Source organism: Zonotrichia leucophrys, chromosome 8, assembly GCF_028769735.1.
Source record: "Zonotrichia leucophrys gambelii isolate GWCS_2022_RI chromosome 8, RI_Zleu_2.0, whole genome shotgun sequence".
Taxonomy (NCBI): domain Eukaryota; kingdom Metazoa; phylum Chordata; class Aves; order Passeriformes; family Passerellidae; genus Zonotrichia; species Zonotrichia leucophrys.
Window position 1 is genome coordinate 20,540,656 of NC_088178.1, and position 13,027 is coordinate 20,553,682.

The 13,027-nt window shown below is 56.4% G+C and overlaps 2 protein-coding genes across 4 annotated transcripts in view; one reads left to right on the forward strand and one right to left on the reverse strand.

Annotated features, from left to right (window-relative positions):
- IPO13 (importin 13) overlaps positions 1-8,810 on the forward strand; it is a 31,302-nt gene extending 22,492 nt beyond the window's left edge. The window contains exons 15-20 of one of the 3 annotated variants that reach the window (XM_064720455.1): positions 1,410-1,462; positions 7,311-7,377; positions 7,551-7,609; positions 7,726-7,815; positions 7,965-8,146; positions 8,261-8,810. In XM_064720455.1, the coding sequence (XP_064576525.1) occupies positions 1,410-1,462; positions 7,311-7,377; positions 7,551-7,609; positions 7,726-7,815; positions 7,965-8,146; positions 8,261-8,360 (551 nt within the window). In that variant the 3' untranslated portion in view covers positions 8,361-8,810. Of the gene's footprint in view, positions 1-1,409; positions 1,463-7,310; positions 7,378-7,550; positions 7,610-7,725; positions 7,816-7,964; positions 8,147-8,260 lie in introns of those variants that run through there. The other 2 variants (XM_064720456.1, XR_010441283.1) reach the window with 2 other exon arrangements.
- Positions 8,811-9,247: 437 nt separating this feature from the next.
- Positions 9,248-13,025, reverse strand: DPH2 (diphthamide biosynthesis 2). The gene is made up of 6 exons (XM_064720457.1): positions 12,844-13,025; positions 11,328-11,440; positions 10,995-11,215; positions 10,167-10,805; positions 9,860-10,045; positions 9,248-9,770 (listed from the first exon to the last, which is right to left on the reverse strand). Exons 1-6 carry the CDS (start codon positions 12,988-12,990, stop codon positions 9,640-9,642), a joined length of 1,437 nt encoding a protein of 478 aa, XP_064576527.1. The 5' UTR covers positions 12,991-13,025; the 3' UTR covers positions 9,248-9,639.
- Between the last annotated feature and the right edge of the window lie 2 nt (positions 13,026-13,027).

Consider the following 13,027-nt stretch of genomic DNA (forward strand, 5'->3'; position numbering starts at 1 on the left):
TTTTCAGAATCACTGGTGGCCACCGAGTCCCTGCTGTGATGCTGAGCATGCTGGTGTTCTCCTGCAGGGCAGGGGCCCATCTTTGGCTCATTGCCCACCCTACAAAAAGCAAATGGGGTTAGAACAGGCTCCTTTGTACCATGGCTCCCCTCAGCATCTTAGTGACCTGCCCTGTGACAGAGACAAATGTACATTGGAGCGGCTGGATCTGGTCCTTCAGCATTACCACATGTGGCCCCCAAGGGGTCTGATCCTTTGCTCACAGCTGGGTGCCAGGTAGGGTGATGCTGTCCCCCAGCTCAAGGCTCAGAGCTCTCTAGAGAGGTGGGGGAGAAACACCAAGAGCCCTGCTCATCACCACACCACAGTCCAAGCAAATCCCACTGTGCTCAGGTGTCACTGGGGTCAGTGACAAGCAGGCCAGGCTTCCTCGGGTATCAGGTCCCTGCTTGTGCCAGTGGCGTGTGGATGTGTCTGTGCTGGAGCCCTTTTGCCTCGGTGCTGGGGAGCTGGCAGTGCCTCCAGGCAGGAGCAAGAGGGGCCAGAGCCCAAGCTGTGCCCACACTTGGATGCAAGCTTTGCTCAGGCTGTTCAGCTTGGTGTGTACCCAGGACTGTCCCCTTGGGGGGCCAGCTCTGAGCAGGGCGAGCCCCTTCTGCTGAGCCCACGTGTGGCAGGAGAAGGGGGACATGCCTGAGCCTACAGGGGCCAAGAAGTGAGTGTGCACAGTCAGATGCCAAGGTAGGGTGAGTGGTGCTGGCACAGAGATCTCTGGGCACTGAGCTGCTCTCTCCCATGAGGATGCTGGAGGAGACCTCCAGGAGAGTCCTGGACTCACCGTCCTTGAGCATCTGGGAATGGGGTGGGAGGGTGTCTGTGCCAGGGTCTCCTGAGCAGCTGGAGCTGGTGACAAGCATGTGCACGCCTGAGCCCAGCCAGGCCTGTCAAGCATTTGCTGAGGTGTTGTCATTCACTTGCAGTTACCTTCCAGGACCAAACAGTGCTCTGAAGACACCTGCTCAGTCCCCACAGTGCAAAAGCTCTAATTCTCCTTGTGGAGATGGTGCTCAGCTAGCCCCTGCTCCTCCTTCTCTTCCTCCCCAAGGAAACGAAGAACTCCTCCTTGGCTCTGCAGCACCCAGGTGCTGGCTGGAGACCCTGGGGCTTTAGACCCTTTCCTTTGCAGTTTCTTTCTGTTCTTGGGTTCTCCAAGTTTCATGATTTTTTGTATGTTTTGTTTCTTTAACTTGCTTCAAACTGCTCATGTTGCCCATCCCCTTCCCCACACACCCCTCCTCCCTTACACTCCTGTTTTCACTTGTAAATTCTTTCTGTATCACATAACTATATGATGTTGAGTTGCTGTTTGTATGATTTTTCTCTTAAGTTACATCTTTATTATATTTTAGGGCCCAGGGATCATCCTGATATTGTTGATTCATTTATGCAACTCCTGGCACAGGTGTGTTTTAGTTTCTTATTCATTCACTTTCTGTTCTCTCTCTTTCTCTTTTTAATTCAATTTAAACCTATTTTTAGCTTTCTGTTGACAACGTTTTTTTTTCCTTTTAGTTGAATATCGAGTTTCTCCATCTGTTTCCGTGGAAGTTGAAAACAAAACATTCTCCTTTAGTTCTGGGTTCACACCATCCCCAGGGCAGTGCCCTCCTCTGCAGGCAGCTCCAGCTCCCACCCCCCTGCTGGGCTGAAGCTGGCATGGGGCACTTTGTGCTGCTGCTGCAGTCACCCTTGGGTGACAGACAAATCAGAGCATTAAGTGGATGTTTTCCAACCCGTTTACCTGCCCTCTGATGGGTGCTCTGGAGCGGGGACAGGCTGAGCTGGCTGCCCTGCCCAGGGGCCAGTGGGAGGAAGCCCCTGCCCTCAGGGGCAGGCAGCTGCCAGGGTTTGGCTCTGAGCAACGTGCTTGTGATGGCATCTGGATCTGGCACGTGCCACATTGCCTCCTGCCCCAGCAGCCTCTCTGGGTGGTGGCAGTTCTGTGCAGGAGCTGCTGGGGACAGTTTGTGATGATGTGGCAGGGGCTGTGGGCTGGCACTTGTGTCACTGCTGTGGCGCTGGGCAGGCAGGGCCAGTGCTATGCTGTGTGTGTATATACACCTGCCCAGGGTGCTCCTCAGCCCCCCATGGCCCTTAAGGGAGAAGCCTTGATGTCCTTGGTGCACTCAGTGTTGCTGGCAGAGATGTGTTCCCTGCCCACCTACCCACAGGGTGGGTCTGTGGTGAGGAGGGGCCTGGTAGAGTTGCTTTCTGCTCTATTTCTGTGATGGGGACACCTCTAACCACATGTTGGACCAGTGGTTGTGCAGGAGCACTCACCCAGGCTCCTCCCAGAGCTCTGGCCATCCTGCCCTTGCTGACAGCCCCGGGAGGGTGCCTGGCATGTCCTGGTGCTAAGCTGTCAGACTCTCCCATAGGTCCTGAGGGTTGGAGTAGGCAAGAGGGTTGCACCTTACCTCCCCCAGGCAGGGTCTTCTCCTCACAGTTCTCACCTTGATGCCCAGAGCCTGCTGAGACCCGTTGCATCTCAAAGCCATATTGCAGCCTATTCCTTCCTGCTTTTCACCATGAAAGACATAACATAATCAAGGCTGTCAGACTTCTGCTCTGCTTTTGGTTTTGGAAGCTGTGACCTTTTAACAAGGGTTTTGAACATGATGGGAGGGTGGTAAACGGGGTCTGTGCATGAGGTTCTTGGTGGTCCTCACTGCTAGCAGGACCTCCATTTGAACACCGTGCCTAGTTTGGGGCACAACATTTCTGTAGATTTATATCAGAGACCACAGAGAAAAGCATGTGGGAAGATGGCCACCTTGTACACATGGTGGGGAGGAAAAGCTGATGGGAGCCTGTGGAGCTGTGTGAGTCTGGGAATGTGTAAAAGGTAATGTGGCAGTTGTGGGTAAAAACAATTGTTCTCCTTGAGTGGGACAATCAGTAACGGGAGGAAATCATGATAAAGGATCCAGGTCTGGCAGAAGCAAGTCTTCCTAAGAGGGCAGGGAAGCACTGGAAGATCCTTGGGGAGCTGTTGTTGCGTGGAATTCTTGAAAGGACCCAACAAGCCCATTGCTCTTGGAGGGTAGGCAGAAGTGATCCTGGCAGGGTGTAAGGCATTAGATGACTCTGAAAGACCCTCCCAAGGCTACTTGTGCCATGTGCTGGCAGCTGGCCCTGTCTCGTGTGTGGATCTCCAGATATCCATCAGAAGCACTCCTGCAGGAGCAGCTCAGAGGCTCCTACCTCCATGTCTTCTCTATCTTGGATCACTGTGAGACATCTGACACTGCCCACTCAAGACCTGTTTTTTTCCTGGGCTTTGTATTCCTGAAACCCCATGGAGACCAAAGGATCCCATCCCTGTCTTCTCTCTTCACACATAGAGCTCAAGGTTTCCTCTTCCTTGCCTGACCCTTCTCACAGACTGATGATCTAGTGAGGTGCTTTAAAACCCATCAAGAACTGGCCATAGCATCCCTGATTGACTCCTTGCTCTCAGGACTTTGAGGGCTGTCTGACAGCAGAGATGGGTCTAGCCTGTCCTCTTCCAGAGGACCATACTCTGCAGTGATGCTGTTGAGGATTTGCAGATTGGAGGATTAACTTCAGAGGGAACTGCAGATCTCTTCAGATTTTTGCATGGTAAGAGCTGTGTTTTCACCCAGCCTGCTCTGCCTGCAGACTTCTTGGCAAAGTAATGCATCTTCTGGAGCAGCAGTGAATTTGGACACAAGAGTGTGTCAAGGTGGAAATTTCCCACTTCCCTGACCATCTGTTTTTGTGTTTTGATCTGTTTTGATTGCCTTGGAGGAAATATCATCTTCCCTGTTTCAAGTTTGTCAGGTTCCTCCTTGCAGGCACTGTTTCTGCCCTCTCTGCCAATAAGTACTGTCCTGCCTTCTGGTAACTCAGGAGAAGCTCTTGGGGCCTGCATATCAGCTCTCTGTCACCAGCACACAGGGAACCATCTCTGTCACAGGATTCCTGCTGACTTCATCTTTGGGCTTGGTTGCAGATCGTGGAACTCCCCAGTTGTTGCAGGTGATCCTTTTGCCACAATGTTAATTGGCAAATCATTCTGATGGCTGGCTGATCATGGGAGCTGCTGGCTTAAGCCAAATCACAAAGTAGCATAATGCTCAAGGATAAAATAACCAGTCTGCCATAAGGCTGCACAGGGCAGTGCCAGCATCCTGTTCTCAGCTGCTCCCTCCTTCCTCTGCTGCATGCTGGGATCGGTGCAGAGCATTGCTGCTGCAGTGCCAGGGTGAGCATCCCACCTGGAGGGCATGGGGCTCAGTGTCACCCAGGCAGCTGGAGCTGCTCTGCCCAGGACCACGTGCCATGGTGGCTGGGGCTTGCACCCAGTCTGCGTTGGCAAAACCAGGCAGGTTCTGAAGGTGGGGAGCCAGTGGGTATCACATGTGTGCTCCTGGTTGCAGGTAGGATTTTGGGACTCTTCAGTCTGCCTTTCCACCTCATCCACCCCATCCCAGCAGGGCTTCTCACTTGCAGACCTGGGGAGTGTTTTGGTGATTTTGGGGCAGTCTGGGTGTGTGGGGCCTCACCGGGCAGAAGACTGACCTCCTGTGATGGCACAGACAGTGCCTGGCCAAGCACAGCCAGCTTCATCCCCACCTCCCAGACTTTCATCCCCACCTCCCTCCCTTTGGGGTCTGCTCCAGGCTGCATGCAGCAGTCATTGAGCTCTCCACCTCACCTGCTCCTGTCAGACTCGGAGAACCCCATGCAGGACATGGATTCAGCATCCCCACGCTGAGGCTCACTGCTCCTGCCTGGCCAGCCTTATGGGCTCTTTTCAAAGCAAGAGGCTCTGCTCTGCCAGGTGTGGAGTCTGGGAAGAGCCTGGATACTGGGCACTTAGGCTGTGTGTTCTGGAGAGCTGCAGAAACTGGCAGTGCAGCCCCCGCTGTCCTGTGTCTGCTGGGGGAGTGGGTGTCCCTGCCATGCCTGTCTGCCTATGAAGAAATGGGCACAGAAGAACCTGCTCTGAAGACTTCTCTGGTGGTTTCTGAAGTGCTGTGGAGAAGAACCCAACATTCCCTCAATGCTATCCTGCAGAACAGTTGTTCTTGGAGAGTGAGTGCCCATCTCTGCAGTGGCTGCTCATGCAGAGGATATGGGAGGGATGTTTGAAAGCATTTAAAGACCCTCCCCCATGTGAGCAGAGGTGCTGTGGCAGAAGACAGGGAAGATGGGCTGGCAAGAAGAGGTCCTAGAGCTGGAGCAGGGTTCCTGGTGCTAGGAAAGAGCAGCTGGACATACCTGGTGTTGGGAAAGATTAGCTGGACCTGCCTGGTGCTGCTTTCTTATGGGAGAAGCTCCAGAGGGCCACACCTTGTGGGGGTAAAAAGCATCTCTTTTTACATTAGACTTAGGTATATGTACCCAGGTCTGCATTGGGCTTGCACTCTGCTAAGTGTCCTATGGGAAGGAGCTGTCCCAATACTGACATCTTTCCCCCCGGCACTGTTGGAGTGAGGAGCAGATGCTGCAGTGAATCTGCAGGAGAACTTGGGGGGCTCTGCCTGCAGCAGGTCTGGTTTGGCTGGGAGGAGCACCCTGCAGGTAGGTGGGAACCTGAGCACATTGGAAGACTTGCGCCAGATGGAACACTTGGAGCATGCAGGACTCAGGTTAAAACCCATGGATGGGCAGGGTGGAGGAACCTGCAGCTGGGTGGTTATCATGGGAGCCAGCTGCATTTGGGCAAGGTGCTGCTGGGGGAAAGGCTCACAGTCCCTGCTCTGGAGCTCACAGTAGGGCTCCCAGCAGGATTAGTGTCCCAGGCTGTTACAGATGTTACAGGCTAAAACTGTAACATCTCTTGCAAGCGTTTGTCCTGTATGGAGCCAGCTGTACAGCAGCAGCCTCGATGAGTGGATATGTTCCTAAACCATTGCTCAGCCAGCAGCTCACCTGCTGATGTTGGTGCCAGTGCCTCAGGAGCAGTGGTGCACGGCCTGTATATACACACACAGGTATAACGTGGCCCTTGGTTGCCCCATGAAGCTCTCTGCCTGTATCCAGCAGGGAGAGGTACCTGCAGTTGTGCCATCTCCACCTGGTACAGTGATGCCTTCTGTGCCCAAAACTGAATCCTCTTCTGCAGTGTGTGATAGGAAAGGTCAGAAAGGAGATGGAGTAACTCTGAAACCTGCTTCTCAGCTTCTTGTTTTCCAGCATCTGCACTGGGCAGATGGCTCTGGATTTTCCCTGGAGAAGATGGGGTGGGAATTAAGTCTGTTTTGCTCCAAGTATAGACCACAGGGCAGATGGCTGTGTGTCCTGGGTGCTGTTGACTGAGAGCTGTCCCTGCTTTTATCCCTGGGAAAAGGCTCAGAGGGTAGAAGTGGCCCCACACAGAGCCCAAGGGCTTTCTGCCCGGGTATGCTGCTCTCTGAGCTCCAGGCACACAGCAGGGCTGCTCCAGTGCTATGGCTGCTGTCCCTGGTGTTGCAGTGACAGCAGGGCAGGAGGCATGGCTGCCATTCCCAGTGCTTTTCTGCATCACTGGGCATGGTGGTCAGGGATGGATGTGGCTGCCTAATACAGCAGGGCTCACTGAGGCAGGTCAAAAACCCTTCCCATTGAGTGGAGGGTGCAGGCTGAAACATTTCCACCTAGTAATTGCTCAGTGCCAGCACCAGGGGGACTAAGTCATTGCACAAAGTACCACAGCTCAGGGTGTCTCCAGCAGCAGTGCTTGACCCGCACAGAGGCTGGTGGAATCATTGTGTGGCATTAAAAAACCCCAAGCTTTCTTGATCTCGGACTTGCTGCTCAGGAACTGCCAAGAAAAGTTGGCATCTCATCATCTGGTGCAGTCTGGGGCTACTGCTTGAACTAGTTGCTGTGACCCCAGGGATGCCAGCATCTTCAGGAGAGGAGAAAAGTACATGGGTGGCTGGTCTCTGCTGAGCCCTGCATGGCTGCCCTTGTCCTGGGAGCGGTGCTGCTGCCTGATCTGCTCTGATGGGACAGGAGCCCTCTGTGTCTGAGTGTTTGCACACCACTGTGGCATCTTTCCTCAGCTCCTGGGGCCAGCAGATCCTGGGTGTAGCAAACTGCCTGGCTGTTTGAATTATATTCTGGGGAGGGGTAAAGTGATGGTTTCCTGCTGTACTGTGTGAATCTGCCCTTTCCTGGGGGTGTGCTCAGGTAAGTGTGTGGCCAGGCAGAGGCTGTCTGGGGCACTGGGTTCCTTGGAGGCTTCCTGGCTGCCTCTGCAGCGCTGGGTTCATGCTGCCTGTCTGTGTGCCTTGCAGGCTCTGAAAAGGAAGCCGGATCTCTTCCTGTGTAGCAACCTGGATGTCAAAGCAGTGTTTCAGTGTGGTGAGTACCATGGGCATGGGCATGTGCTCCAAATCACCCTGAGGAGAAGCCAGCCTGCCCCTTCTGTAGAGCTGGGTGCAAAACAGGAAGGGCAAAGGGCTGGGGACCACAGGGCTGATTTGGGATGGCCAGGAGGTTTTCTGGCTGCTAACCTGAGTAATTTTTGCCTGCAGGTGTCCTTTCACTCAAGTTTCCCGAGGCCCCAACAGTCAAAGCATCCTGTGGCTTTTTTGTGAGTATGATGCCATCGTAGAGTCCTCCCTGAGAGCTGGGCGTGGGGCTGAGGTTGGGCGGTGCTGCAGTGTGGAGCCTGTGCTGGCACTGAGCAGCCTGGCCTCTGTGTTGCAGACGGAGCTGCTGCCCCGCTGTGGAGAGATCGCCCCGGTGGGACAGGTCGTGCATGAGAATGGCAAAGCGCTGCTGCAGGCAGTGCTGGAGGTGAGAGATGCTGCACCACGGGCTCCCCAGGCAGCACTGGGCTCTATTCCTGAGAGCATGCCTGCAGAGCCAGGGGCAGAGAGCCCAGCAGTGTGGGTGGGAGCAGGGAGTGACAGTGTGGGCTCAGCGTGTCGTTTGCTCTGTGGCAGGGCATCGGTGGCCAGGCTTCCCGCAGCCTCATGGATCACTTTGCAGAAATCCTCTTTGCCTTGAACAAGCACTGCTTCAGCCTCCTGAGTGTCTGGATCAAGGAGGCCATGCAGCAGGATGGCTTCCCCTCGGCCCGAGTAACTCCAGAGCAGAAGGAAAACTTCAGCCAGCAGATCCTCAGGTTTGTGTGCCACTGGCCCTGGCAGCTGTGCCCCACACTTCCCACAGGAATGACCCCCCTGCATGGCCCAGTGCAGCTGTCCTACTTCATGTTTGTCCCCTCCCTCTGTCTCAGCAGAGAGCGTGTGAACAAGCGGCGAGTGAAGGAGATGGTGAAGGAGTTCACCTTGTTGTGCCGAGGGCTGCATGGTACAGAATACACAGCAGACTACTGAGCACCTGGCCAGGACCGTGGACGATTTGCCTGGACCAGCTCTTCCCCACAAGGAAAAGCCCCCCCATCCTCCCTGCCCTGCTGCAGTACGGCTCATAGAATAACCCTCCACCTAGAATTAACCCACTCGGGACGCTCCTCAGCTAGATTTGGTGGCCGCATCTCGGTGTCAGCATCTTTGTTTCCCCCAGCATGCTCCCTCCTCGCAGGGAACAGGAGTGCTGGCTGCAGGAGGCGGTGGCGGGGCAGGGGAAGCCTGGGCAGAGCTGCCCCAGCACAGGCTGCCCTGTCCCCGGGCTACCAGCCCCTCCCCAGCCCTTCCCCGCAGCAGGGAGGCCACCCTGTGCCTGCAGCAGTGGCTGGCTGGGCGGGGGGATTTGCCCCCTGCTCGTTTGTACGTGTGGTTGGGAGGGGGGAGGCCCTGCACCTAATTATATTAAGAATATTTCTATGTTGTGGCTGTCGTTATTGCAGTACCCAGACCTTCCAGCCTCTTCCCTCTGGGGAAAAAACTGAGTGGAGGGGTAAAATCAAGGCTGGAACACCTCAGTGTCTCCCTGGCTTTGGGAGGGATGGCAAAAAACAGTCATGGAGCATAAACAGCCCTGCCTCACATGAGAGGGGCTGGGCTCCAGCCCTGCCAAACACAGGGTCCTTCCTGCAGCACAGGATGTGTGCACCCCATTACCATTCATAAGAGCAGCTGAGGGGCTTGTTTCTGCTCAGAGTTCCCCTGCCCTTGCCCTAGTTCCCCAGCCCAGCCTGTGCTTTTACTGTTAGAGGTCCTGGTTCTGGTTTTCTGTTCCTTCTGGCTGGTGTTAGCTGACACACAGGGCTTTGCTCGCCAGCAGGCACTATGATACGTTTTTCACTTTGGGACATCTGTGCTCCTCAGCCCATGTTTTATTCTAAAAACCAGTTCATTCACAAATCCTCTTCAGCTTTAGTTAGCAGCAGTAGTCCACAAAAGCCTCAAGTCCCAGCACTGTCAGCTCTTGCAAAGTCGTGACCTTTCCATGTAGGGACAAAGCTGCCCTGGATGAAGGAGCCCTGGAGACTGGCTCTGGGCCAAGTGCCTGTCTCTCCTGGCCCTGCTGCTGCCCTGGCCATGAGCCTCAGGGTGCCACAGGCATTCCTGAACACACATGCAGCTCCTGCTCTCCCACTGCAGTATTACTGACCTAAGGCTGCATCCAGCAAGGTGCCGGCAGTGCACCCAGTGGGAGGCAACAGCAGGGCCCACACAGCCCCACTCCTGGCTGGGTGCCAGTGCTGCTGAATCAGCGTTGCTCACACCCTTCGTCCTCATAGGCAATGGCAATCCCTCGCCGGCCCTGCACCGCCTTGGACACCGGGGTCTGTCCCAGCTGCTGCTCCAGGCCCCGCCAGCTGCGGGACTCCAGGAAGGAGGCTGGGAGGAGAAAGGGAATTGTTACCCGGAGCAAGAAGGTGGCACTGCCCTGCACCAGCACTCAGCCCCATCACGGCACCAACACCAACCTGCGGGGCTGATCTCTGCCAGCGCCCGTGTCTGGTCCCTGCAGGCCAGGGCAGCGCTGGGGGGCAGCTGAGAGGAGGGGGGGTCACAGAGGTGGGCAGCTCGCATCTTCCCTGAGATGAGCGAGACATCGGGAACTGCCTCCTCTGCGGGAACAGCCGGGGGGAGCTCAACATGAGCACAGGCACCTGCCGAGGAATGGTAGTGTTAGCCTGGCCCATCTGTCCTGGAGCAAGCACAGCTTACAGGCAGGGCAGCTGGGTGCAATATGCCCTGGGAGGGTGTTGGGCAGCTGTCTGTAGCTGTTACCTGGCAGCAGGTCTCGGAAGTCTGTGAGGTAGTTCCCCATCCACTCACGGGCTGGGTTGCAGGCCAGCTCCAGCTCATAGGGGGTCACAACAGGTCTGTAGAAGTCACTGGAGTCCAGGAGGGAGTTCTGAGCACAGGCCACCAGGACAAAGACATCCACCTCCGGGAAGTTGGCCAGCTTGGCGGGGTTGGGCTTCCCCACGGCCAGCGTGTAGCTGCGCTTGCCGGCCCGGGCCAGCAGCTCCCGGAGGTGCTGCAGCACGGTCAGGTAGCCCGCCACGCCGAGGGTGCCCACCAGGATGCCCACCACGCTGGCATCCCGGGCACGCTCCACCAGGTACAGCCGCCGCATCAGGGCCCGGTTGACATTGAGGGTCTCGCGGCGGCCGCAGCCGGTGGTGGGATTGAAGGAGCTGAAAGGACAGCGGTTCCAGGTCAGCATGAAGCTGGTGAGGGCGAGGCCCTCAGCTCCCACGTAGAACATGGCATAGTCCTGAAGCCCTCCTGCAGCTTCCACCAGGAACTGGCGACCAAACTTCCGTTCCTCGCCAGGAACTGCGGGGCCAGGAGGGTCTCCCCACACCAGCCTGGAGAAGATGACATTGGGGTACTCGGGGCACAATTGCTGCTCCAGCTCGCCTGAAGAAAGAGAGGAGTGAGAACCAAACTTGGCCATAGTCCTGACATGGAGAAGGTGCAGCAGATCAGGGGAGAAGACACAAAAACCTGCCAGTGTCTGGGGAATGAGTGCCTGCTTGGTCTGACCCTGTCAGCGCTGCAGAGCTCAGAGCAGTACCAGAGCCCCCCTCCCTGGCCCGGAGCACTCACCCATCGCATGGGCATACACCACATCGCTGAGCACCACCACACGGCTCTGCTGCTCAGGGTAGAGCTCTCGGAACGCCTCTGCGCAGCGCCCCACGTCCAGCGGCTGCTGCCCGAAGATGTGCAGCACCGGGAGCTTCCTGCAGGGGCTGAGGCAGGCCGGGCCGTAGTGCAGCACTGCCTCGGCACCCACGTGCTCGGCAGCCACTTCATCCACGCAGCAGCTGCGAGGAGAACAACGCGGTGTCACACAGGCTCTGCAGCACGGAGCCCTCTCCTCTCCCTGGCACCGCCCCGTCCCTGCCCGCGGGGGAAGCCCAGGAGCCCCACACGGACCTGCCGTACGTGGTGTCTCCCAGCACGAACATCTCGGCCCTGGTGGCTGCCTCCAGCCCGCCTGCCACCTGCACCGCGTCTGCCAGGAGCTCGTCAGGGAACTGCAGGGCGACCTGGCGGGAGCAAGGGGAGAGGCAGACGGGAGTGAGGCACTGGGGAGGGTGAGGTGAAGGGACAGAATGGATACAGTGGATAGAATAGACCCTCGGCAAGTTTGCTGATATGAAACTGGGGGGAGTGGCTGATACACCTGAAGGCTGTGCCATGCAGCAGGACCTTGATGGGCTGGAGAATTAAGCAGAGAGAAACCTAATGCGGGTCAACAAGGGCAAGTGCAGTGTACTGCAAAACCCCAGCTACCAGCACAGGCTGGGGGCTGACCTACTAGAGAACAATTCTGCAGATAAGGACCTGGCAGGGCCCTTACAGCCAGGACAGCCAATGGGATCCTGGAGTGCACTGGCAAGAGTGTGGCCAGCAGGTTCAGAGTGATGATCCTTCCCTCCTGCTTGGCCCTGATGAGGCACATCAGGAGTACCATCTCCAGTTCTGGGCTCCTCAGGGTAAGAAAGACAAGGAGCTGCTGGAGAAGGTCCAATAGAGGCCACACGGGGGTCTGGAGCATCTCTCTTGTGAGGAGAGACTGTGGGAGCTGAGCTTGTTTAGTCTGGACAAGAGAAGACTGAGAGATCTGTTGTGGTTTGGGAATGGAACTCCCCAGTTCAGTGCTCCCACTGAGCCTCTCCAAACCATGCTGCCACTCCCTGGCTCCCTCCTCTCCTTCCTCCTACAGTGGGATGGAGCAGAGAATTGGAAGCACAAAGGGTAAAGATCACAGGTCAAGATCAGAGCAGTTTACTGGAAACAGCAAATTAAATAAGAAAACCAACGTTAACAGCAACAGTAATAATAACAATGTATAAGAGACAAATTATTCACACAGGAGTGCTTGATGCAGGGCTCTGACTATACCTGACCATGCCACACTATGGAACTCAGGAAGAACCCCTTCCCTGTCCCCAGAAAGTGATGAGAAGTGGGACAGAGTAACCTCTGGGTCGTGGCCATGCCCCCTCCGGGCTACTGCAAAAATTAACCCTGTCCTGCCTGGAACGAGGACAAGATCTCATTAATAATATAAATATTTCAAAGGCAGGTGCCAAGAGGACGGTGCCAGACTCTTTTCAGTGGAGCCCACCAGCAGGAAAGAGGAAGGAGCAATGGCCATAAACCAAGGCAAAAGAAGTTTCATCTTAACACAGGAACGAGTCCTTTACACTGTGGGTGGCAGAGCACTGGAGCAGCTGCCCAGGGAAGCCGTGGAGCCTCCATCACTGCCGACATTGCAAACGCATCTGGGCGCGTTTCTGCACAACCTGCTCTGGTGCCCCTGCCTTGGCAAGGGGGTGGGACAGGGCGATCTTCAGATCAGCCTCCCAGCGCTAACAATCCTGTGAGGCAGCGGGAGAGGGGGCGGCCGCAGCCCCCCGCCGGCTCCACACTGGGTCCCACTCACCTTGCGGAACCCGCCATCCCGCACGAAGGCGGAGGCCCGACCCATCTCGTAGTAGCCGTCGAGGTCGCTCCGCGGTGCCGCGGCCACGGCCGTGCACAGCTCCCGCCTCAGCGCGGCCTCCCCATCGCTGCTGAAGGCCGCGGCCATGGTGGCACGCGGGACCCGCTTCCGGGCTGCGGCGCGG

Excerpts from the sequence above, each read along its gene's own strand:
- DPH2 (XM_064720457.1), bottom strand. The coding sequence starts at position 12,990 with ATGGCCGCGGCCTTCAGCAGCGATGGGGAGGCCGCGCTGAGGCGGGAG. Across the intron at positions 11,441-12,843 it reads GGGATGGCGGGTTCCGCAAG|GTCGCCCTGCAGTTCCCTGA; the intron begins GTGAGTGGGACC and ends TGCTCCCGCCAG. Across the intron at positions 9,771-9,859 it reads GGCAGAGATCAGCCCCGCAG|CCTCCTTCCTGGAGTCCCGC; the intron begins GTTGGTGTTGGT and ends TTCTCCTCCCAG.